Source organism: Medicago truncatula, chromosome 2, assembly GCF_003473485.1.
Source record: "Medicago truncatula cultivar Jemalong A17 chromosome 2, MtrunA17r5.0-ANR, whole genome shotgun sequence".
Taxonomy (NCBI): Eukaryota; Viridiplantae; Streptophyta; class Magnoliopsida; order Fabales; family Fabaceae; genus Medicago; species Medicago truncatula.
The window spans coordinates 11,904,010-11,926,996 of NC_053043.1; the positions used below are offsets into that span (position 1 = coordinate 11,904,010).

At 32.2% G+C, this 22,987-nt stretch overlaps 2 protein-coding genes and 1 long non-coding RNA gene across 3 annotated transcripts; 1 reads left to right on the top strand and 2 right to left on the bottom strand.

The window, feature by feature from the left end:
- The first annotated feature begins 6,511 nt into the window (after positions 1-6,511).
- On the top strand, positions 6,512-8,333 carry LOC11420001 (berberine bridge enzyme-like 21). Its single transcript, XM_003594562.4, has one exon. It carries the CDS (start codon positions 6,593-6,595, stop codon positions 8,219-8,221), a length of 1,629 nt encoding a protein of 542 aa, XP_003594610.1. The 5' UTR covers positions 6,512-6,592; the 3' UTR covers positions 8,222-8,333.
- Positions 8,334-12,497: 4,164 nt separating this feature from the next.
- LOC120578015 (uncharacterized) lies at positions 12,498-13,353 on the bottom strand. The gene is made up of 2 exons (XR_005643975.1): positions 13,040-13,353; positions 12,498-12,870 (listed from the first exon to the last, which is right to left on the bottom strand). It is a non-coding gene; the product is annotated as an uncharacterized lncRNA (long non-coding RNA).
- A 6,573-nt stretch (positions 13,354-19,926) lies between these two features.
- On the bottom strand, positions 19,927-21,711 carry LOC11407647 (berberine bridge enzyme-like 21). The gene has a single exon (XM_003594564.4). It carries the CDS (start codon positions 21,674-21,676, stop codon positions 20,042-20,044), a length of 1,635 nt encoding a protein of 544 aa, XP_003594612.3. The 5' UTR covers positions 21,677-21,711; the 3' UTR covers positions 19,927-20,041.
- Positions 21,712-22,987: the final 1,276 nt, after the last annotated feature.

Consider the following 22,987-nt stretch of genomic DNA (forward strand, 5'->3'; position numbering starts at 1 on the left):
CATCTACTTTTCTACTTGTTAGGTTTCGAACTGAGTTTCTCGAGGTTGAAGAGAGAAACTCTCAACCAAATGACCTCTCGTGAGATAGGTTGGGTTCATCTACTATATTACTATATTATAATTTATTATATTATTATTATTTAGAAGATAAATAAAAAAAACTCAATTTAACTAATTACGAGCATTGAAATATGTTTCGGATTTGGTTTTGGCCTGATACACTACAACCCAATAACCCATAATCCACACCGGGTCAGAGGCGACATGGAACCTTTTGTGGAAGTCGTCGCAAGCAAGCACGACTACGACGATCAGAGATACGATCTCTAACTAAATTCGTTGTTTCTCTCCGGGTTTTACAGAGACAACTATGACTAAGCACCCGTATATAGAGAGAACTACATGCCATTCCAGAGACATATTCGTTCTTCACCACTTTTATCAACTCTTCTAGATGGTTCTTTCTAGATTCTCTTTTGTAATACCATTGTCTTCTCACTGAAGAATTACCTTCGCCATTGTTTTTTGTTATGTGCAAACTCAAACTTATATGAAACAAAATTTGTTACCTATAATAATGGTTTCATAGAAAGTTAAAATTTTATAAATAAGATCATTAACATTCTTAAAAATTACAAGTACAAAATAGAAGAACAATTCCATGAAAAAAGATAGGACATTAAATTTATAATAAAGATAAAGTGTGTGCAAAAAAAATAGAATTTATTAGTGGATTAAAATGAGACATAATTATGGGTAAAATGGGTTGTTGAATACTACATAAAAGAGAGAAATGTGCTACTTATCAGAGTTCCTCCACAAGCTTCATGGGTAATAGAAAAAGTCTTTGTTGTAGCTTATGATAATGTTCTCCAACAACCAAACTTTTCTATCAAGATGTATAATGTCTTAAGAGGTGATTTTGCAAAAGCTAGTTGGAGGAAAATGATTTGAAGTAACCTGCCCCTCCATAATGTTTGTTTGTTAATTGGTTAACTATTCTTTCTAGATTGCCAACTTGTGAGAGGTTGAACAAGGTTGGTATACATTGTGACTAATTGTGTATTTTGTGTAAAAAGGAGAGTGTATTTTGTATATTTTGTGTATTGAGTATTCTGATGGTGAATGGACAGGTATCTTGCAATGGAGGCCCATAAACAATAATACTAGCAATTTGCAATTCGTGATGCAATATCTTCTGAGAAAGTACAACAGGAACAGTGGTATCCATCAGTTAACTAGAATGATTGTGAGTGTGACTCAATATTTGATTTGGAAGGAGAGAAATAGTAGAAGATTTCAAAACATGCATCAGTACTCGTTTGCCATATCAAATCAATTTTTTACATTAGAGGGCTAAAATCTAAGAATCTAAAGAGCTCAATGTCAAGTTTGTAAGGCCTTAAGTTTGAATTCTGCTCTTCACCCATCAGTTTTCGCTCGCGCCCTGCAGCGTTGCCTAAATTACCCTTGCGCAAGTTAAGACACGCTGCGTGTCTTAACTTGCGCACGTTATATTTTGTGAGTCACTTAAGTAGCGCAGCGTGAGTTAACTCACGCAACAGTTACTTAAGTCGTTTATCAGCAAAATAGAGACAAAGTTCCTCATTTTTCCAACTTCTCCAAACACTAAATTTTCCCCTCCAGGTGCAATTTTCACCATTCTTGCGCCATTCAAAGCCAATTTCTCCCACAATATCAAGTAAGTGATGATTACCCTACTTAATTGCATTTAACTTGTAGAAATTTTAGTTTTTTTTTGAAGAAATATAATATTTTTACGTTGTTATGACATTATTCGTTATTTTATTCCGTTATTTTTCTTAATATACTTACGAGTTAATGCTTGATTGAATGAATGCTTGAATGAATGATGAAAAATGTTTGCTTGAATGAATGTATGAAAGAAGGATTGAAAAAATAGGGAAAATAGAGGTTTATGCCTCTTCTGGTTGTATGCACAGACTGTGCGTGAGTTAACTCACGCATGTGCTAATGGCTGCGTGAGTTAACTCACGCAGTGTTTTACATATGCGCAACGTTAGTTAACTAGTGCATAGTTTTACACTTGCGTGAGTTAACTAGCGCAAGGGTAAATTTGAAACGGCTGCAGGGTACGAGCAAAATGTGATGGGTGAAGAGCTGAATTCCTTAGGTTTTTCTTGTTTTGTCAGAGCTGGACGTAAGATCCCTCGTATATATATCTCTATTTTTTTTAAAAAAAGTATAACATAAAGGAAAAAAAAAGCTCAAAAAATCTAATTCCTTAACTTAATATTAATATGCTAAAATGACACTTAAAAAAGAAATAAGGGGAGTAAAAATTACAATTTAATATAAATATGTACATGATACATATTTATTATTTATAAATTTATATAAAAAATATAAATATTTATCAGTGATATATAAAAAAAACATAAGATACATTAACATCATCTTTATCATTAATGTCATATTTATCTTCTGTAGTATTTTGACATATATATATATATATATTTTTTTGGTCTTAGATGAAGTGGTAATCCACTGAAATTAAAACTCACATACAACTGTGAGGTTCCGGGTTCGAACCCAGGTCACGACGTCCGACCTTGCAATTTCGGCATTTGCCAGTTGAGCTAGGACTTCTGGACATATTTTTAATCTACCAATTTATAATATCAATAATAATTGTATCAATATTTTTCGAGTCAAAGAAAATTATCTCAATGTTTTTATCTTTTTTTTTGGTAGATAGATGAAATGACAAAGCCATTATAAACTTACACACACAAGTGGAGGTACCGGGGTTCGAACCTCAATAATAGCATCCGGCCTAACAATTTCGACATTTTACCAATTGAGCTAGGACTTCTGGATATCTCAATGTTTATATCTTTAACGTCATCTCTATAATTAATTTTTTCTTATTCCTCAATGCAACAAACATTTCATGCGAAGCACTATACACATACTTTGCAGGTATCTTAATGATGATTGATGTGTGTGGAGCAAAAATGCAGGGGTGTGTAATACAATATCCTTTTTTGAAACATATATACTAAGGCTACAAGTCATTCTAAAAACTGAGGGGGAATTTCACTTGAAAGTATTGCTATTTGCACCCTTGATTTTCCTAAAATGAGTTTGAGTTTGCTATGTTTATCTACCAAGTGAAAGTTTAGTGGGACTTATTTGTGGAATCCACTTGTTTTCATGATTGGCTTTAGTTTTCATCACAAATTAGAAACTTATCCCAACAGTAGCAGCATGATTTGAGTAATAAAGTAACATTTTTTTTTTTTTTTTTTTATGGTCGGGGTTCGAACCCCTAACCTTACATATTATTATACATTGTCCATACCAACTGAGTTAAGCTCATGAGGACGGTAACATTTTACTTTACACTTGTTGGATAAATCTACAATATTATATCAAACATCCCTTAAATGATTATATGAATATATTCAGAGTCTTCCCCCCTTAGATTTCATATTATATTGCTGCTTTATTTGAGTTAATCAAATCGTTTTATGTCATTGGTCTTTTAGTATATAAGCTCAATATATCTATGGACTCTCACTAGTGACTAAAGTAACAATTTTGAATGACACTATGACTCATGAAGTGTACATGGACATAATGAGGACAAATTGTACCGCTGAATTGGAATTGACACAAATGTGGCTGAAGTAGAATTGTTTTTGTCAAGTCATAAGCTGTAGGTTGCATGCTTGCACGATGTACAGTCTATTGGAGTATTAAAGTAGTAGACAAAGTCCATTGGTTAAATGTTGAATTTCCTGATTTTGAGAATAAGATTTAAGTTTGGTGAATTTTCCACCATTATCATAATAGAAACTTTCTATTTTATAATTGAATTGATTTTCCACAAGTGGACAAATCAAAGTTGAATCTTATAGGAAGCAACCACGCAGTTAAGCAAAAACTAGTGTCATTATTGAATTTTGTCCTTGTTTCTATAAGCTTAAGATTTCGATCATCTAGATGAGTCTTCCTCAAAGTTTGAAAGATGGCAACGGAGCTCGAACCTAAAACCTTTCGATTTTGAGATTTTAAACTTAGTGTTTTATTGATATATTTATCCATTAACATGAAATATTTTCACTAATTATCCATGTAATTGTAACAAAATTAATTTTAAAAATTGAAAAATCAATATAACTCACCGGTCAAAGTCAAAAAAGAACCGGACAAAAAAAAGTTAAAAGTCAATGAGGATAAGTCACAACACACACATATTACACACATATACACGCACCAGGCTGTTACTTGTTAAACCAAGTTAACAAGTACAGTAATTACAAAAGATGCTAATTGCATGCTCAAATTAACTCACCGCCATTATAATTGGTTTAATGAATATAGATTTTTTTTTTTTAAGGAAATATGCTTATAGCATTTCATTAATAATAAGAGGTTCAATATAATTGGGTATCTGAAAATAAATAACGGGACTAGCTAGTAACGTGGCTTCTCCTGCAAGAACATGAGCAACCTCGTTTGCTTGTCGCCTAACAAACTCCACCCTAGAGTTGGTAAAGAAAGAACTAAACAGAGACTGACATGATGAGATAATGCACCCAAATTCAGAGTGTCATCTCGATTAGCATGGAAGGCATCATAAGTAAGTTTGGAATCCGTTTCAAATCGACGTTGTCAAATTGCATATCACTTAACCACTGCAAGGAAGAATGAAGACCCAACGCTTCACCAACGTCCAAAGAATAGACACATGGGTAACTAACAACCTTAGACAAGACAAATGTACCTTCTGAATCCCGAACACAGATACCCACGCCAATACGGTTAAGATGAGAGCAAAATGCATCATCAATATTACACTTATGCCTAACTGGTAAAGGGTGTTGCCAACTAGACGGTGTCATAGATGTCGAGCTGCCAACTGCGGCCGAAATTCCCCCTCTAGCGGATGGCTGCAGTTGTTACTAGGGAATAGGATCAGCTACAGTGGGAACATTAGCAAACTACCAGTCATCCCAAACTCGAAGATTTCGATGCTTCAAAATACTCCAAAACGTTGATGCTAATCGTTGATTAAATTCAATGAACAAAGTTTCCGACAAAAGAAAAATAGTATCAGTTGTCGAAATAGTAGGAGACAAGGCGTGTTGGATAGCTCCCCAAAGGCCTATCATTTGCCAAACTTGGACAGCAAAAGGGCAATTGAAAAATACATGAGCAAGAACTTCATGATGTGATGGACAACTAACACAGTTTGTAGGACATTGAACGCCCTTGTCAAGGAGATGAACACGAGTCGGAAGGCAACCCCGACACATACACCACACTATATTCTTAACTTTAGGGGGAACCTTGAGCTTCCAGATGCCGAACCAATAACTCGAGCGTCGAAGATGAGAGGAGTCAATAAGTTCCTCAACACATAATCTGTAAGCACTATGGACAGAATACTGACCATGCCTTTCAGCTTTCCAAATGAGTCGATCCTCTTGTACCTGCGCAATAAGCGGTGTGTGAAGAATCTTATCAGCTATATCAACACTGAATACCCTGACACATACACAATAATAATAATAATAATAATAATAATAATAATAATAATAATAATAAATATTATTATTATTATTATTGTGTAAATTTTATATTTAAAAAATGATGTGCTCGTTTTGAAAGTAAAAAAAAAAAACTATGTTCTTTGCTTAGAAAAAATGAAGATGCAATATGTTTACATATATAATAAATTTTATTAAATATCACAAAAAAGTAGTTGCTGTCTGTAGTGGTTGAGGTTCTATTTAATCATTTTAATGTTTTCAGTTTGATTCCCATAACTTCTAGTTTTTTTTAAATATTCTGATTTTTTTCTTCAAATATTAAAAGTCAAAGCACGCATTTACTATAGGTAATTGGCGTTAATTGGTATTAATTAGAATTAAACGTGCTTAAATGAATTAATTATGAGGTTTAACGTTAATTGGTAGGTAGCACGCATTTTTTTCTTCAACTACTCGGCCGAGTCATCAGTTTTCGCCGATTTTAACCAGTTCTCGCCGAACTAATTATATGGCCGATCCAAAGACCAGCTCAAACCGGCCTATCCATTGGTTCACAGTTTGACCGGTCCAACCGACCGATTCGAGCTGAGTTTTAAAACTATGCAAATGCTAAATATTCTTTTATAGAAAAATATATACAAACGTAGTATAGTATAAAATAGTACTTCTATGTAGAACCAAAAAGATAGTACATTTTTGTATAATAAAAAAGTAGTTCTAAAAGTATAAGATTTTAGAAATAACTTTTTGTCAAACAATGTCATAAATGATTGGTTGAATATAAAATATAATTACTAACTTCTCAGTCAAAAGACCAGCTATACTAGGAAAATATCCAATAGTAAGCTACCAAAAATAAGAGACAAGATTATTAAAAAAAATAGAAAAATCATTATCATTATTAATTAGTTAATACGACAATTCTCACCTTCTCGACCAACATTTAGACGCGTTGGTTGAAGTTTCTACTCAAACATGTTACAAATCCTTTTCTATAAAACCGCACAAATCCTTTATCATTTTTCATATCAGTTATTACAAAAAAAAACATGGCAAAATCAAATCCAATTTCTCTATGCTATTTTTCTATACCATTTTTTGTTCTTAGTGTTTTTTTCTCTGCATCGTTGGCAGCACCAACAGAATCTTTGTACACCACTTTTCTTCACTGTCTCACACAAAACAACACAGATCCAACAATCTCCAACATTGTTTTCTCTCAAACAAACACTTCATTTTCCATTGTTCTTAAAAACTACATACGTAACGCACGTTTCAACACAACTTCAACGACAAAACCATTACTCATAGTAACTCCAAAACAACCCTCACATGTTCAATCCACTGTTATATGTGCCAAGCAAGTCAATATTCAAATCAAAATCAGAAGTGGTGGACATGATTATGAGGGTATTTCTTATGTAAATCAATCACCCTTTATCATACTTGATATGTTTAATCTTAGAACAATCAATGTTGATATAAAGAACGAAGTTGCTTACGTTCAAGGTGGTGCTACACTTGGTGAAGTTTATTATAGAATTTATGAGAAGAGTAAGGTTCATGGTTTTCCTGCTGGTGTGTGTCCAACTGTCGGTGTTGGTGGTCATTTCAGTGGTGGAGGGTATGGTACAATGTTGCGAAAATATGGTTTATCTGTTGATAATATTATTGATGCTGAAATTGTTGATGTTAAGGGTAGGCTTTTGAATAGGAAATCAATGGGTGAAGATCTTTTTTGGGCTATACTAGGTGGTGGTGGTGCTAGTTTCGGTGTTGTTCTGTCTTATACTGTTAAATTAGTAGCGGTTCCTGAAACCGTTACTGTTTTTCGTATTGAGAAAACTTTGGAACAGAATGCTACTGATCTTGTTGTTCAATGGCAACAAGTTGCGCCGACAACGGATAATAGGCTTTTTATGAGGCTTCTTTTGCAACCTATAACTTCTAAGGTTGTTAAAGGAACAAAAACTATTAGAGCTTCTGTTGTTGCTATGTTCCTCGGCAGGGCCGAGGAACTAGTAGGGATTTTAGGGAAACAGTTTCCACTTTTGGGATTGAAGAAAACAGATTGTATTGAATTGAGTTGGATTAATTCTGTTATATGGTATAATGATGCTGATGATTTTAACAAAGGTGCGAAACCGGAGAGTCTTTTGGATAGGAATCTTAATTCCGCGGCTTTCGGTAAGAGGAAATCTGATTATGTTCAGAAAGCTATTTCAAAAGATGATTTGGAAGGGATATGGAAAAAGATGATTGAGTTGGGAAAAGTTGGATTTGTTTTCAACCCTTATGGTGGAAAAATGGCTGAGATTCCGGCCGATGCAACGCCATTTCCTCACCGTGCCGGGAATTTGTTCAAAATTCAATTCTCAGTGAATTGGAATGATCCAGCACCTAATGCAACAGTTGGTTTTTTGAATCAAGCTAAGGTACTTTATAGTTACATGACACCTTATGTGTCAAAGAATCCTAGAAGTGCTTATATAAATTATAGAGACCTTGATATTGGGATTAATAGTTTTGGTAAGAATAGTTATGAAGAAGGTGAAGTTTATGGCACTAAGTACTTTAATAATAATTTTGATAGGTTGGTTAAGATTAAGACTGCTGTTGATCCTGATAACTTTTTCAGGAATGAACAAAGTATTCCTGTTCTTCCTGGAAAGGCTTAGATTAGAGAATCATTAGTCTTTTTTTTTTTTTTTTTTACGAAAGAATCAATAAGTTGTAAGCCTTATACTGCATTATTTATGCTGTTAATAACAACAATTATGTCCTATATCATTGATACTCAATAGGAATTGAATTTGGTGATCTGAAATTTACAACGATCACGATATGATTTGGTCTCTTATAGCTTAATTGAACGCTTTGGATTTAAATTTGAGCCCGAAAATACAACAACGTTGCAAATTTTCTGTTTAGGTCTTACACGATTGGTCGTTAGTCTTTTCAATTATAAATTAGATCAAATTATACAATTTGCATTAACCAAATAGTTTAGCTTAAAGAAGAGGCGTGTAAAATTAAATTTGGCTAAGAAAATGCAATAGTTATCATTTAACTCTTGCACTTGGAATTAGTCTCTAACCACTTGGGTTTATTAAAATTCATATGACTTGTGTTCGGGGCAGTTTGAAAATTGGTTAAAATGCATTATTTAAAGTCTAAAACAAAGAAAAAGAGCAAGAAAATATTTCAGATTGTAGTCGACAATGGCTGAAATATCTGTACTATGCATGTGATATAGGTTAAGATAGGGACCAAATCTTGTGGCTATTATTTTAACAATTATCTTTGGTCTTTAAATTTTCCCGTGATGTTGACCCTTTAATAATTATTGCTTGATGTATTCCCATGGGCTTTTAAATACTTTCCATTTGGTGTTGAAATTTCAATTTAAAGAATGTAAATAAATTATTTATTAAAATATAATAATTATTTAGTAATAATTTAATACTTTTTTCGGTAAATACTTTAACTTTTTCTAGTCAAAATAAATAAATACTTGTTATTATTTTCAAATTCATCATTATTTTCAGTCAAAAAAACTTCATCATCATTCAATAATTACCTTTTCTTAAAAAAGAATATGGTCAAAGATAAAAATTAAAATTACAAAACAACCAAACAAGGAGTTTGTACTTGTAACTCCAGAATATCTAATAGAAAAACTATTAATTTGAGTTAAATAGTCTTCTAAGTTGTTGCATAAGTCCAAAACCAGCTACATTTGTCACGTAAACTCTGCAGCAATTTATAAACCCACACTTTCACTTTCTTGGCAGCTGTATTTGCTTTTAATTTTGCAACTTTTCTCCTTTCGTTCCACACCGTCTAGGATTTTATGTTTTTTCATAAAAATAAAAGGAAAAAAAACTAATTTTATTAATTATTAGACTGTTTGATATTAACACCACCAGATTTTTTTTTGGAGTATATAATAAAATAAAATAAGGATAAATGCAGTTTTACCTCTCCTATTTTGATTGAATTAGATTTACCCCCTATTTTAATACTCGGAATTTTATCCCCTCAATTTTGATTGAATTTGGATTTTGCCCCCTTATTTTAAAACTCGGAATTTTACCCCCTCTGTTTTACGTTTTTTCAGGATTTTGTCCCCTATTTTAAAATAAAGAACCAAAAAATACTAGAAAAATAAAGAAACAATTAGAAAATATTAATTCGGTAAAAAAATAAAAAGAAAATATTAATTCGGAAGTCCTTGCATGCAATTATGTTATTTAGGTTTCTTGATGTTTTGACGCTTAAAAAAATCATGTTTAATTCATGACTTGTTGTTATATATATATATATATTTTTTTTTTTTGAAATTTTGTGTTAGAGATGTTTATGATGTTCTTAATATTCATACGCAATAAACAATTCAAAAGTTTGAAGAGTACGTTTAATTTGACCTAAAGGTATGAACAAAAAGATGAGAAATATTATGGGGGCTTGAAGTCGAAAATAAAACTAAAGGCACCAAAATTTTTTTTTAACTCAAACTAATATTTTTTATTTTTTATTTTCTAGTAACACAACCAATATTTCCCTTACTATATAAGTTTTTAAGTATCAAAACATGAATTACTATGAAATTATAATGGATTTGATTTAGAATCAACCATTTTTAAAGAGAAGGTTCTCTTCCTTCTCTCTATACATCCTTCGCCATGTCCTAATGGTTGCAACCATCAACAACCATTTTTTTCTCCTACATCACCCAAAGAGGGAGCATGAGATTTGTCCTCACATACTTCAACATTTCTGCAATCATGGAGAATTCTGCCCTCCTTTTTGTACCCCCATAAACTTACCATCATTAGACCATTCATCGGCAAAACCTCTGAACTACTCCTATTATGCCAAATTTTTCTATGAATGAGAAGAACCACCATAACTCTGTTTTCCTATACACGAGTCTTCTTCTTCCAAGTAAATACGGGGAATGATGTTCTCCTCATGTATTCTCTTTAAGAACCGTCACTTCCATAACCATATGACTAGATTTGAGTTTGTTTATTTCAGGGCAAGGGTGGGTATATGCATCACAACCTCTGTGAACGATCTACCTAAAAACACTTTGTTATCATTGAAATCTCTGTTTGGATGGAGGAATGTTTTGAGGGAATTCAACTACTTTGAGATGAATTCAAACAATATAATTCACCTTAAAGTAGTTGAATTCCCTCAAAACATTCCCCCATCCAAACACACTTTAAGGGTGATATACATATATGTCGGTTCATATGTACACAACTTCGAGATGTTTATCCTCGTTTTAAACTCAACTCACATATCTTCTTCAATCTATTAAGAAATCTAGTTGTGTCTTTAACCCCTCACATCTCACAAAGCTAAAGCGACACCCTAACTTATCCATCTTTAAAGGGGTGAAGACATCTCCCACTTAGCCATGGCAGATATAAATATTCCTGAACCAACTTCATATTAGTGCAATCTGAGAAGTTCATAGAAAAAATGACCATTCATTTTGAGCCTTTGTGTAACCTAGATTCCCAGGACGACCCATAACTTGGAGCTCATATTAAACCTAAAATCTCTTGATACTTACTCATACCATCATATAGCTAAGAATGGTTGATGGTTAGCTAGACTCGACGTTAGAAATCCAACACATAATAACTATAACAACTATTGATGGCATGTCATATTGGAAATTGCAGGTATTTGGGTAGTCTTAAACGATTACTCCATCCGTCCCCAATTATAAGCAAAAAAACTCAAATCACACTTATTAAGAAAACTAAAACATAAGAATTTTGAATATAATTGTGTTTTCTTTGGAATAAGTTTCATGGAAAGATGTAAAAACACTCCCTAGTACTCATGTGTGCTAAATTATAAGTTGCTTTGGAAAAAAATTTGTCCCAAATTTAAGTCGCTTTACAATTTCAATGAAGCATTAATGTTACTTTTCTTATTGCACACTTACCTACGAGTGGTGATACATGTACATCCCCATGTGGCAATACACCTCTTACACCCACACAAAATCCTGACATGTGGCAAGGAAAAGGGAGAGGAGATGAAAGAGAAAGTATGATTGTGAGATGAAATTACCAAAATGTCCCTAATGCATGGGGTGTACAATAGGGTGTATGATTAAAGGGTGTTCATGTAACATTTTTCCTTACCTATTTATTACTCTCTATTTTCAATTCTGCAATTTATCTTTCACATACCACTTATTAAGGACAATTTTGTAAAACAACGCATAATATATTTTTCCGTACAAAATTAATTACATTTTCATAATATGTATGAAATGTCCAAAACATCGTATATTTTAAGACAGAAGGAGAATTACGTTCGAAATCCAAAGATACATTCATTTTAATTTTTTAATTTTTTTGTTAAAGTGACATTCTATTTAAAAGAGAGGGAGTATATTCAATTGAATATTTCTCATTGGTTAAAGAATATAAAAAGATGAATGTTTGAAGCACTCTATTTTCAACACTCTTTCTATTCACTATCTTATCAGATGAAATCAAATGTATATCTCACGTGTGATTCACTTTGATTTAAGTCGATAAAAAAGTGAATATTAGAGAGAATGTTAAAAAGATAATGTTGTTAGCATTACTAATATTAAGAATGAAAAATATTCCTATTATTAATTATAAGATCCATTTCAATATTGATCAGAGCATTTCATGTTCAAATCTGAACTCTGCAATATAAAACACCACGAAAGTACAAAAGTTCAAGATTAACTGAAAATTGCTGCACTCATATTATATGAGCCACACAGCAGAGTTCAACCTGCAAGAATTTTCATCATGAATTACCACAGAAAAAGGGAATATAAGGGTGAATAATAAGGAAATCAATAGTTTGATCCCCACCCTCAATATAAAAACTAACAATACAATACTAACATTTTTTATGCCAAAATGTACAACAGCAAAAAAGATATCTTGGAAGTAGAAATATTTCATTGATCTAGCTATGAAAATTTCAACATATATAAAGCAATCAACGACACATATATATATAACAGCAAAATAACAAAGTGCACTAATTAATCATGTTTCTTAATGCATACACACGAGTAGCTATTCTATATATTTGAGATCTTTATATGCGATACATAAATTGCCAAAGGATAATTAGTTGCCCTTCCATATAGGTTAAGATCTTGAGGGTTTTCAGCTATGACCTAACTAGTAGTTAGGTCTAAGATGAACCATTTTGCCTTTAGTTTCGCTTCTTTACTTCCATCGTGTTGATGCAAACACTTTCGATGATGAGATCTTAACTGGCTTGGGACTCATTTTGAAATATGTTGCTGGAAGAAAGAAAGAAAGGTTAGTGCATATATAAATACAAGAGTTGAGGATGAGAGCAAAAAAGAAGAGAATAATAGTGGTGCTCAAGTGAGGGAGACATGTTTGGTTATAGTAGTGGCTTTTGCAGGTGAAAAAGGAAGTGGAGGAATGGATCTTCTCAGCATATACCTTGAGAAACCTTGGCTGCTTTTTTGCCATTTATTTACTTTATCTAAAAAATTAGGAAAATGTTTCTTACACACCCATCCAAATGTGTATACACCATGAGAGGAAAGTTGAGTTCTTTCAAAATGTGATTTACACATGAGAGAGTTATGTGTAATCTCACACTATTCAAGAGAGAAATTATATATTATTTAAATCTTTTATATGTTTCTGTTTCATTTTGGATGGTGAGAAATTACACCTTACCATCTCATTTGTAAATCATTCATGAGAGGATCCAAATCCCCTTGAGCTAGATAAAGATAAGAGAAAGTTGTGTGATAGATGTGATACATTGATAATATGGTATGAAAATATAGATAAAGAGAAAATAAAGTGATGAATGGATATATAAAAATTTGATGTGTCCAAATATCATTGTTGAAAAAAATATAAAGGAAAATCAATGTGATATGCATTTTTATTTTGAAAGAAGTGTGATATTTTAGACAGTTTGTATGTGGGACAAAGCAGGGCCGGACCAAGGCATAGGTCGGGGGTGCGGTGACTTTGGATCCATTCCCGCAGGGACCCATATTTTTTTTTTTTTGGGAGGTGGCGGGTGTTTATATCAACACTTTGTTTAAAGAGAGTCTATATAGAAAAAATTGCAATGAAGGCCCAACCCTTTATCGGACTTCATCCCAGTAGCCCTTCACCCTTTCTATTTTACAAGCAAAATTTCATTTTCAACACCCCAAAATTTCATTGGCCAAAACGCAAAACTTAAAAGTTAAATGTATAACGTAGATGCAACACGTAAAATGCAATACATATACTCCTTTTTAGAGACTAGATTTGTTTTTTATTTTGAGGATGCTTTTTGGTGTTTCAAATCGAAGCGAACCCAAATCTGTATGTAGATTTAGTCTGGTGTGATTTTTTTATAAGTAACATCAAATGATAGAAGGTTTTCGTGTTACTAGTATGAGAGAAGTGTATCTTACTTAACTTTGTTGGGTTTTGTTCAGCCATCCATATTTTTTTATTAATAATATATAAGACGAGGTGTATTTGACACACAATGTTTCGAGATGTCAGCATAACTAGGATTTTAAAACATTGTATTATGGTGACTTGGAGTGAGCATGACTGAGATGTCAATCACCATGATTAATGCACTTCACATTCATATATATAGAAAGAGTCCTTATCTCAAACTTAACCTAAGATCCATAAAATGGTAAGAACGACGCTCGACAAAGGTTGTGTTGGTGTCTAGTGAGGGACAATGATTTCAATTTTTCTTTTGTCCCTGGAACAATTTTAAATTCAAATATTATATACTTAAAATTGTTCTATTTTTTTATTTTTTAGCTGATCAAATACATCTTTTTTCAAGATAAAGAGCGTGCAAAATGACTTGCTCATAAACATGGTGGCTCTTTTGAGGATGCTCTCCCACAGCTGCATAACATTATCCTATGTTGATGCACATGGAATTGTTTCACCGGATATTGCAGTTTTGATTTCTTGCTGTCCTTTTTCAATTTCTTTTTGATAAAAAAAAAAAAAAGTATATACGTGCAGTTTTTTTTTTCTCTAAAGGAAGTGCAAATTTCTGTTTTTTTTTGTGATTTCATCAAGAGTAATGATATTTGAACAACTTTTTTGCTACAACTTTTAGGACAACCTTGTTGTGCTCTCTTTTCATTGGTCAAAAACAATGGAGAGAGAAAAATGAATAGAAAGAATAAGAAGATAACGTGAATATGAGAGAGAAAGTTGTACAAAAATGGTTGTACAAATATCATTTATCTTTCATTAATGTCCAGGTGTGTCTACTTTTATTGATCGTAGTCCACCCTTAGTACGAAAATGCTAACATGACCAACAAATGGTGAGACATGCACACTCATAGGTGGCATACACACTTAAACCTCCACATAAATATGTGACATGTGTCCTAGACCCCACAAACACTTTGCCTCTCTCCTCTTTCATCCATCTCTCTCCTCTCAAATATGTGGGGGTGTATGGGTGGTATGAAAATATAAGTGGTCTACCAATCATTTTCCCAACAAATATCCTTATGACAAGTCATACTACATAATACTAACACGTGACATGATTATTCAGCAGTTATTCAATTCCAAACTAAAAAAAATAAAGAAAAAAGAAGGGTTAATAGGCCTTTTTTTTTTTTTTTTTTTTAAATTCGGTCCTTGTAAATTTTTTTTGTTTTGGAAAACCCCATATAATTATTTTGATTTTGAAAATTAATCCTTAGAATTTTATTTTATTCGAAAATAAAATCTAGATGAATAACAGGATATAATGGATATTGATTGACACCGGTATATAAGTCATGTTATACTGTTGAATAACAAGCCTTTAATTTTATTCTTCATGATCTAATGTTATGTTTTTTTAATTATGAATATACTTTCCAATATTTTGATTTTCTGTATAAAAAATAAAAAAAACAAACTTTTTAATTTTGAAAGAAAAATCTGAACTTTCATTTTTAATTCTATTCTTATTATATTCATAAATTTTGAAATATTTGAAGTTGCTGAATTTTTCATTTTTTTATAAAATAAAACTTCTTAATTTCGAAAAAAAAATGAATTTTTTTAATTTTTCCAGATTTTATTTTATTAAATTTTCTAAATTTTTTTCATCTTACCAGATTTTTTAAATTATTCCATATTTTTTTTACTAAATTTTCTAGATTTTTTCATATACCAGATTTTATTTAATTTTTCCATTATTATTTTTGTTTTTTTAATCATTTTTATTTTTCTAGATTTCAAGAATTTTTTAATTTAAAAAAAAATCATAAATGTCACGTGTACCCCATAAAAAAATAAAAATAATTGTACAGTCAACGCGCTACGTCATCCAAAAAGGTGACGCAACATGCCACATCAGCAAAAATGCACAGTCAACTGGTCTAGGGGTTTCCAAAACAAATTTTTTTTATAAGGACCGAATCCAAATTTATTTTTACAAGGGGCAAAACTCAAAGTGATCTATATTACAGGGGTAAAAGCCTATTAACCCAAAAAGAATAGTCAGCTCTTTCTTCTTACTTTTTTTTTCCTTTCCATCTCTTTCTTTTATAATTGTCAAATGCACGATCTAACCTAACCTAATTATGACCAAAAATCAAATAATTAGTATTCGTAATGGCAGATTGGAAGGATTAGTAACTCCATGGATGAAAATTCAAATGACCTATTTAAGCCTTCAATATTTATATTTCATTAATAAAAGAGATGAAACGTTAAAGCTTAATGATGTGTTTCGTCCTTGCAATTAGACGTCATTTAAAAATTAGTCCCTGTAATTGCTAATCCTAACAATTTACCCTTGCATTGTTTAATCATTTAAAATTTCGTCATTTGACAAACTCAATCACTGCCACGTCATCAAATTAGCAAAATGGCATGGGAATGGACAAAAATACCCTCGTCATCCATTCATGAAATGACATTTTTATCCCTTTCTTCATCTTCTTCTCATAATAAAGCCTTTCTTTTAAGATTATATTTACTAAAAAATGCTCCGTTCATTGAAATCAATACAAATCCACAAACATTATGCTCATATTATATGCAAACTAATACAAATGCTTACCACATATAAATTAACATCCATAAAAAACATAATGGTATCTAAAAAAACCATGCAAAAGTTATACAGTGGTATTTAAAGCATCAACCAAATTAACTTCCATGCAAAAGTCGTATTTGTCACAATTCACAGATGAAGCCTTAGAGATGATAAAATACAATATTACATAACAAAACATTTATTTGTTTAACAATTCAAAGTAGATAACAAAATAGATGACTTTTTAGCCTAACTCCTTTGAACACTTAATTATGCATATAATTTATTTTGACATAATTGATTATACATACAATTACAATTGTATCTCTTTTTATGCAGTTTACATCTTTAAACATATTTTAAACATATTATTTTACGCACAAAGTTTACAATTACAATTGTAAATTCTTCAAGATGGTGATAACATTTGTGTTGGAGTGTGCGGATCTGTGGAACGGGTTGTCCATCTGTTTTTGGGTTGCAACTTCTTCTGCGACTTGTGGTCTCTTATTTGGAAGTGGTTAGCATCGTTATAGTTGACCATATTGAGTTACGAGATCATTTTCTTCGGTCTGGTCATTTTACTGGTTTACTTTGTTCATCTCATTCTTTTTTTCGGCTGATTTGGCTTGCTTCTGTTTGGACCATTTGGAAGGAAAAGAATAACCGGGTCTTCAAAAACACGACATCGAATTTACATTTGCTTTTAGAGAAAGTTAAGTTGTTGTCTTTTGTGTGGTTAAAGGCAAAATTGTTTACTTTTGCTTTTGACTATCATGATTGGTGGTGATACCCTCCCCTTTGTATGGGTTTAGTTATATAATTTTGTCTTAGTGCTTTCCCGTTAATCGAGTGCTATTGTTTTGGTATCTTGTATTTAACTTTGTGCGTTTTACTTTAGCGCACCTTATACGAGGTAGACCACTTTCGTTTTTTTTAATATAATTCATTTTGACCTGTTAAAAAAAAATGTATCAAACTTTTTTTTAGGCAAATTAGTATCAAACATAATAAGTGTATTTTACTAAAAAAAAATTGCTCTTTCTATAATAAAAAAATACACCAATATTTACTAAAAGAATTTTACTAAAAATATGACTCTCTTTTTCATGTTGGGATAAGCTAGGTGGTAGTGTGTATCACTCAATGAGAGGCAAGTACAAACAACAACAACAAATGGAATTTTAAAGTTCATTGCACGACATCATGAGAAGAATTTAAAGACAAAAATAGCCACAAGATTTGGTGAAGACACACAAACTCCACGACCCCACCTATCACGCATGCATACTACATATATTTGCATCTGGATCCTCTCCTGTGTAGTCCTCTTCACTAATCAAGTCTTATTTTTCTTTACTATACTCTTTAGGTTAGAAGATTGAAGACGGTCCAAGTATTTGCCATACAGTGCATTAAATGAGTATCAAATAATTCTATTTGAGAGGATTTTACTTTCATGAATTTAGTTTGAAACCTTTCATGCAGCAGAATACTCGGAGCTTGTTAAATTTTCTATTTGTCGAAGCGTAACTAATACCGACAATAATAATGATCAAAGGAGAAAAAAGCTATAAATAGAACAATGTGAAAAAAACACATTTTAATGCGAAAGAATAAAAATCAGTGGACCTAGTTCATAAAAAAAAAAGTTCACTAAAAATCACTTATTATTCCTCTTCTCTTGTGTTGCTCTCTGTTTCTGCTTTTCTCTAAATACTCACGCACACCACTGTTGCACTATTATGCAAGTAGGGATTTCATTCCATTTTAAACCAAACATGGCAACATCACATGTGCTAAGGAGCAAGGCCCATACTCTGATCTGACAGTGACACACACTTATTCCTTTTTTTCTTTCTATAACTTGGTGTGTACTCTCACTTGAGGAGAATCTCTGAACGATTCTCTATTTCATCTTAACTTAGGCAATTAATTAAGCCACCTAAATTGCATTGGGTCGAACCTGAAACCTTAAAAAAGAGTACACTTTCAAGTCTCAAAACAATATCATCAAATTATCATATGTCACAAAATCATTTTATTGTTTATTTTATCCAGTAAGTATCTATAAGAATTGGCTCCCTAAAAAATATAAAATACAAGAATTGGCCGTAGGTGGAATGAAAATATATTGTAGAAAAATCAATATATTCTAAAATTAATTTAATGTCTCAAACAATACACATACATATTTATCCCTAAAAAAAAATAGATTGCAATCTGTTTTCACGGGAACAAAAATTTTCACGTTTTGTCCCCGTGAGCTTAGTTCAGTTGGCAAGGATATTTCATATTATATGTAGGGGCTGGGGTTCGAACCACGGACACCCAGTTCTTCACAATTAAATTGTGTAAGCTATAGTTACTAAGCTACTTGACAAAAAAAAAAAAAGTTTCTCACGTTTTAAACACGGGAATATAAAAGATAGATTTCATATGCAAATTTTATTCCCCAGACCAAATAATATATAAGAACTTTTTTTTTTTTTTATAAAAATTTATACCAAACATGAGACTTTTATATATTTTCAACCCATTCTTTTAAATATATATATATATATATATATATATATATATATATATATATTCAACCAACGAAACTCTCAATTTCTCTGTAAACTTTCTCATTCATTCCTCTAGAATGGGTGGTTTTAGGTCATTTTTTGACTTAAAATCATTCCTTTACATCTTTTTTTCTCTTTTCTTTCAATTTAAATAAGTGGTTTTCACATATATCTTGTTTTTTCTTGTGTTTTTGTGATTTCGTCGTCTAATTGCGGCGTGTGTTAGTGGTCTTATGTGGCGATTGATTTCGCGTCTTGTCGCGGTGTTCGTTTAGTTCATATTAAGAGATCGATATAAGTCAATTACAAGTTAAATCAATGATCTGGACATCAACGTTGCAGATCCGAAAGTATGGAAAGCTATGCATAGTGGCGAAGCCACCGTTGACACGATAATGCCCCACATTCAAAATCCATGTCATCGACGTCATGCATTGTCGTTAGATGGATAACGGTTATGGGTGAAATGGTAGAGAGATTTCTTCCTAGTGCTTTCTAGATCTCTTTGTTCGGGTTCTCATTTAGTTTATGATGTTTTTTTTTTCTCTCTATATGTATGTCTCTTAGTTGTTGGATTAATCCAACTTCTAGCCATAACGCAAAAGAGATGATTACATGGACGAGTAGCGTAGGAGAGGATCCAGATCCTAATATTTCAAATTTAAGACCGATTCCTTATGTATATAATATTTTCAAATTCAATGCAGTAATGAAAAATAAAGTCAATAAAAAAAATTAAGAACCTAATAAAGGCCAATCGTTTTTATTTAGGAATCAAAATACTAAACATCATAAAGTAAGCAAAATATGCTTTACAATTACAATTGATTGATTCTCTAATCTAAGCTTTTCTTGGAAGAATGGGAATACTTTGTTCATTCCTGAAAAAGTTACCAGGATCAACCGCAGTCTTAATCTTAACCAACCTGTCAAAATTATTATTAAAGTACATAGTACCATAAACTTTACCTTCTTGATAACTATTCTTACCAAAACTATTAATCCCAATATCAAGGTCTCTATAATTTATATAAGCACTTCTAGGATTCTTTGACACAAAAGGTGTCATGTAACTATGAAGTACCTTAGCTTGATTCAAAAAACCAACTGTTGCATTAGGTGATGGATCATCCCAATTCACTGAATATTGAATTTTGAACAAATTTCCAGCACGGTGAGGAAATGGCGTTGCATCGGCCGGAATCTCAGCGATTTTTCCACCATAAGGGTTGAAAACAAATCCAATTTTTCCTAACTCAATCATCTTTTTCCATATCCCTTCCAAATCATCTTTTGAAATAGCTTTCTGAACATAATCAGATTTTCTCTTACCTAAACCCGCCGAATTAACATTCCTATCCAAAAGATTCACCGGTTTCTTGCCATTTTTAAGACTCAATTCATCGTTATACCATAGAACAGAATTAATCCAACTCAATTCAATACAATCTTTTTTCTTCAAACCTAAACGTGGAAATTCCTTCCCTAAAATCTTTACTACCTCGTCAGCGCGGCCTAGAAACAATGCAACAACAGAAGCTCTAATAGTTTTTGTTCCTTTGACAACCGTAGAAGATTTAGGTTGCAAAAGAAGCCTCATGAAAATCCTATTATCAGTTGTTGGAGCAACTTGTTGCCATTGAACAACAAGATCAGTTGCATTCTGTTCCAATGTTTTCTCAATTCGGAAAACAGTAACGGTTTTAGGAACCGCTACTAATTTAATGGTATAAGACAGAACAACACCAAAACTAGCACCACCACCGCCTCGTATAGCCCAAAAAAGATCTTCACCCATTGATTTCCTATTCAAAAGCCTTCCCTTAACATCAACAATTTCAGCATCAATAATATTATCAACAGATAAACCATATTTTCTCAACATTGCACCATACCCTCCACCACTGACGTGACCACCAACACCGACAGTTGGACACACACCAGCAGGAAATCCATGAACTTTACTCTTTTCAGAAATTCTGTAGTAAACTTCACCAAGTGTAGCACCAGCTTGAATATAAGCAACTTCATTTTTTATATCAACATTGATTGTTCTTAGATTAAACATATCAAGTATGATAAAGGGTTGGTTAGAGATGTATGAAATACCCTCGTAATCATGTCCACCGCTTCTTATTTTGATTTGAATGTTGACTTGCTTAGCACATATTACAGTGGATTGGACATGCGAAGGTTGTTTTGGAGTGACTATGAGTAATGGTTTTGTTATTGAAGTTGTGTTGAAACGTGCGTTACGGATGTAGTTTTGAAGGACAGTGGAAAATGAAAGGTTTGTTTGGGAGAAAACAATGTTGGAGATTGATGGATCTTTTGTGTTTTGTGTGAGACAGTGAAGGAAAGTGGTGTATAAAGAATCTGTTTTTGTTCTTGCAGCCAAGGATGAAGACAAGAGAGTAAGAAGAAAAAGAGTTAAAGAAAAGAAAAAGAGTAAGGAAAATGGTTTTGATTTTGTCATGTTTGTGTAACTGTGATGAAAAATAGTGAAGGATTTGTGCGGTTTTATAGAGAAGGATTGAGGCATGAGGGCACTGTGTTATTATCTTGGGAGTTATGGTTCAAATATCTGTTGTATATGGGGCCATGCAGACAAAATCTTGTGGCTACTATTTTTAACCATGTTTTTTGCATTTCAAAATCTTGTAGGTGGAATTTTTAGGTTTATGAGAAGGTTATGACATACTTGAGGGCATCACAACCGTAACACCCCATTATTGGTGGCGGAGGATATTTTTAGATGGTGGTGTTTTGGATTATCAACTGCTGGTAGCTTTACTGCGACTTTTTACAAATTTGAATAGGAGCATATTGTTGATTTCGAAAGATCCATACCATCTTGATGTAAAGGTAGATTGATAATGTTTTAGACTTGAAGGATAGAACATTGAAAGATCAATAATGATAAATTTGACAAGTACATCAAACCATTCAAGTAGTATAGAAGTAAGTGTGTCATTTCTACAAGAATTGTTGTTTTCGACTTAGCAATTTATTACTTCACTTATAATGAAAAATAATAAATTGGTGAAATTTTCAAGAGTTGTTCGATTGCGTAAATAGATTGAGTTGATTTAAAGTTTTAGCAGTGATTAGGATTCTTTGAATCCCCTTTACATCTTTGTCTTCAAAAGCTTATTAAAATGGCTCAAAAACATACTTAAAACATCACATAATGAGGTGTCATCAATTACTCTATTTATTCCTTTTTCTTTCATATCTAGCAAGGCGAGATTTTTATCCAATCATTTGTCATGCATAACAACTTTCTCAACTTCTTCCTCGATTTCACCTTCAATTTGGTAGAACTCTTATTCATCTTGGGATGATAAACTTATATAACCTTCTCAAAAACATGATTAATCAATCCAACCTTGCAACAAGAACCCTTCACAGTTGAACTTTTCATATGGTTAATTCAATAATTTATTTTTCTCTTGGTGAATTCACGTTTTTTTCACTTCCTTATCATTTGGTTCCTCTAATTGTTTTCATGGTACCGTAATAATTAATCTAGGAAAAAGGATAGATGGAGGCTTGGATCTTCCGTTGGTAAACTGGAAAATTGACATCGGTTTATTAGATTCTACCTCGGAGCGTACAATTCAAGAGTGTGGTTCCATTTTATTGGAAGAAACATGTAATCTTTGTTTAAAACATGTTTGAAAGCCAAAAATAAATAAAAAGACTTTAGTCTAACGGATATAGAAAATAAAATCAAAATCAACAACTAATTCCCGACAACAGTATTATATGTAGGGGTCGGGGTTCG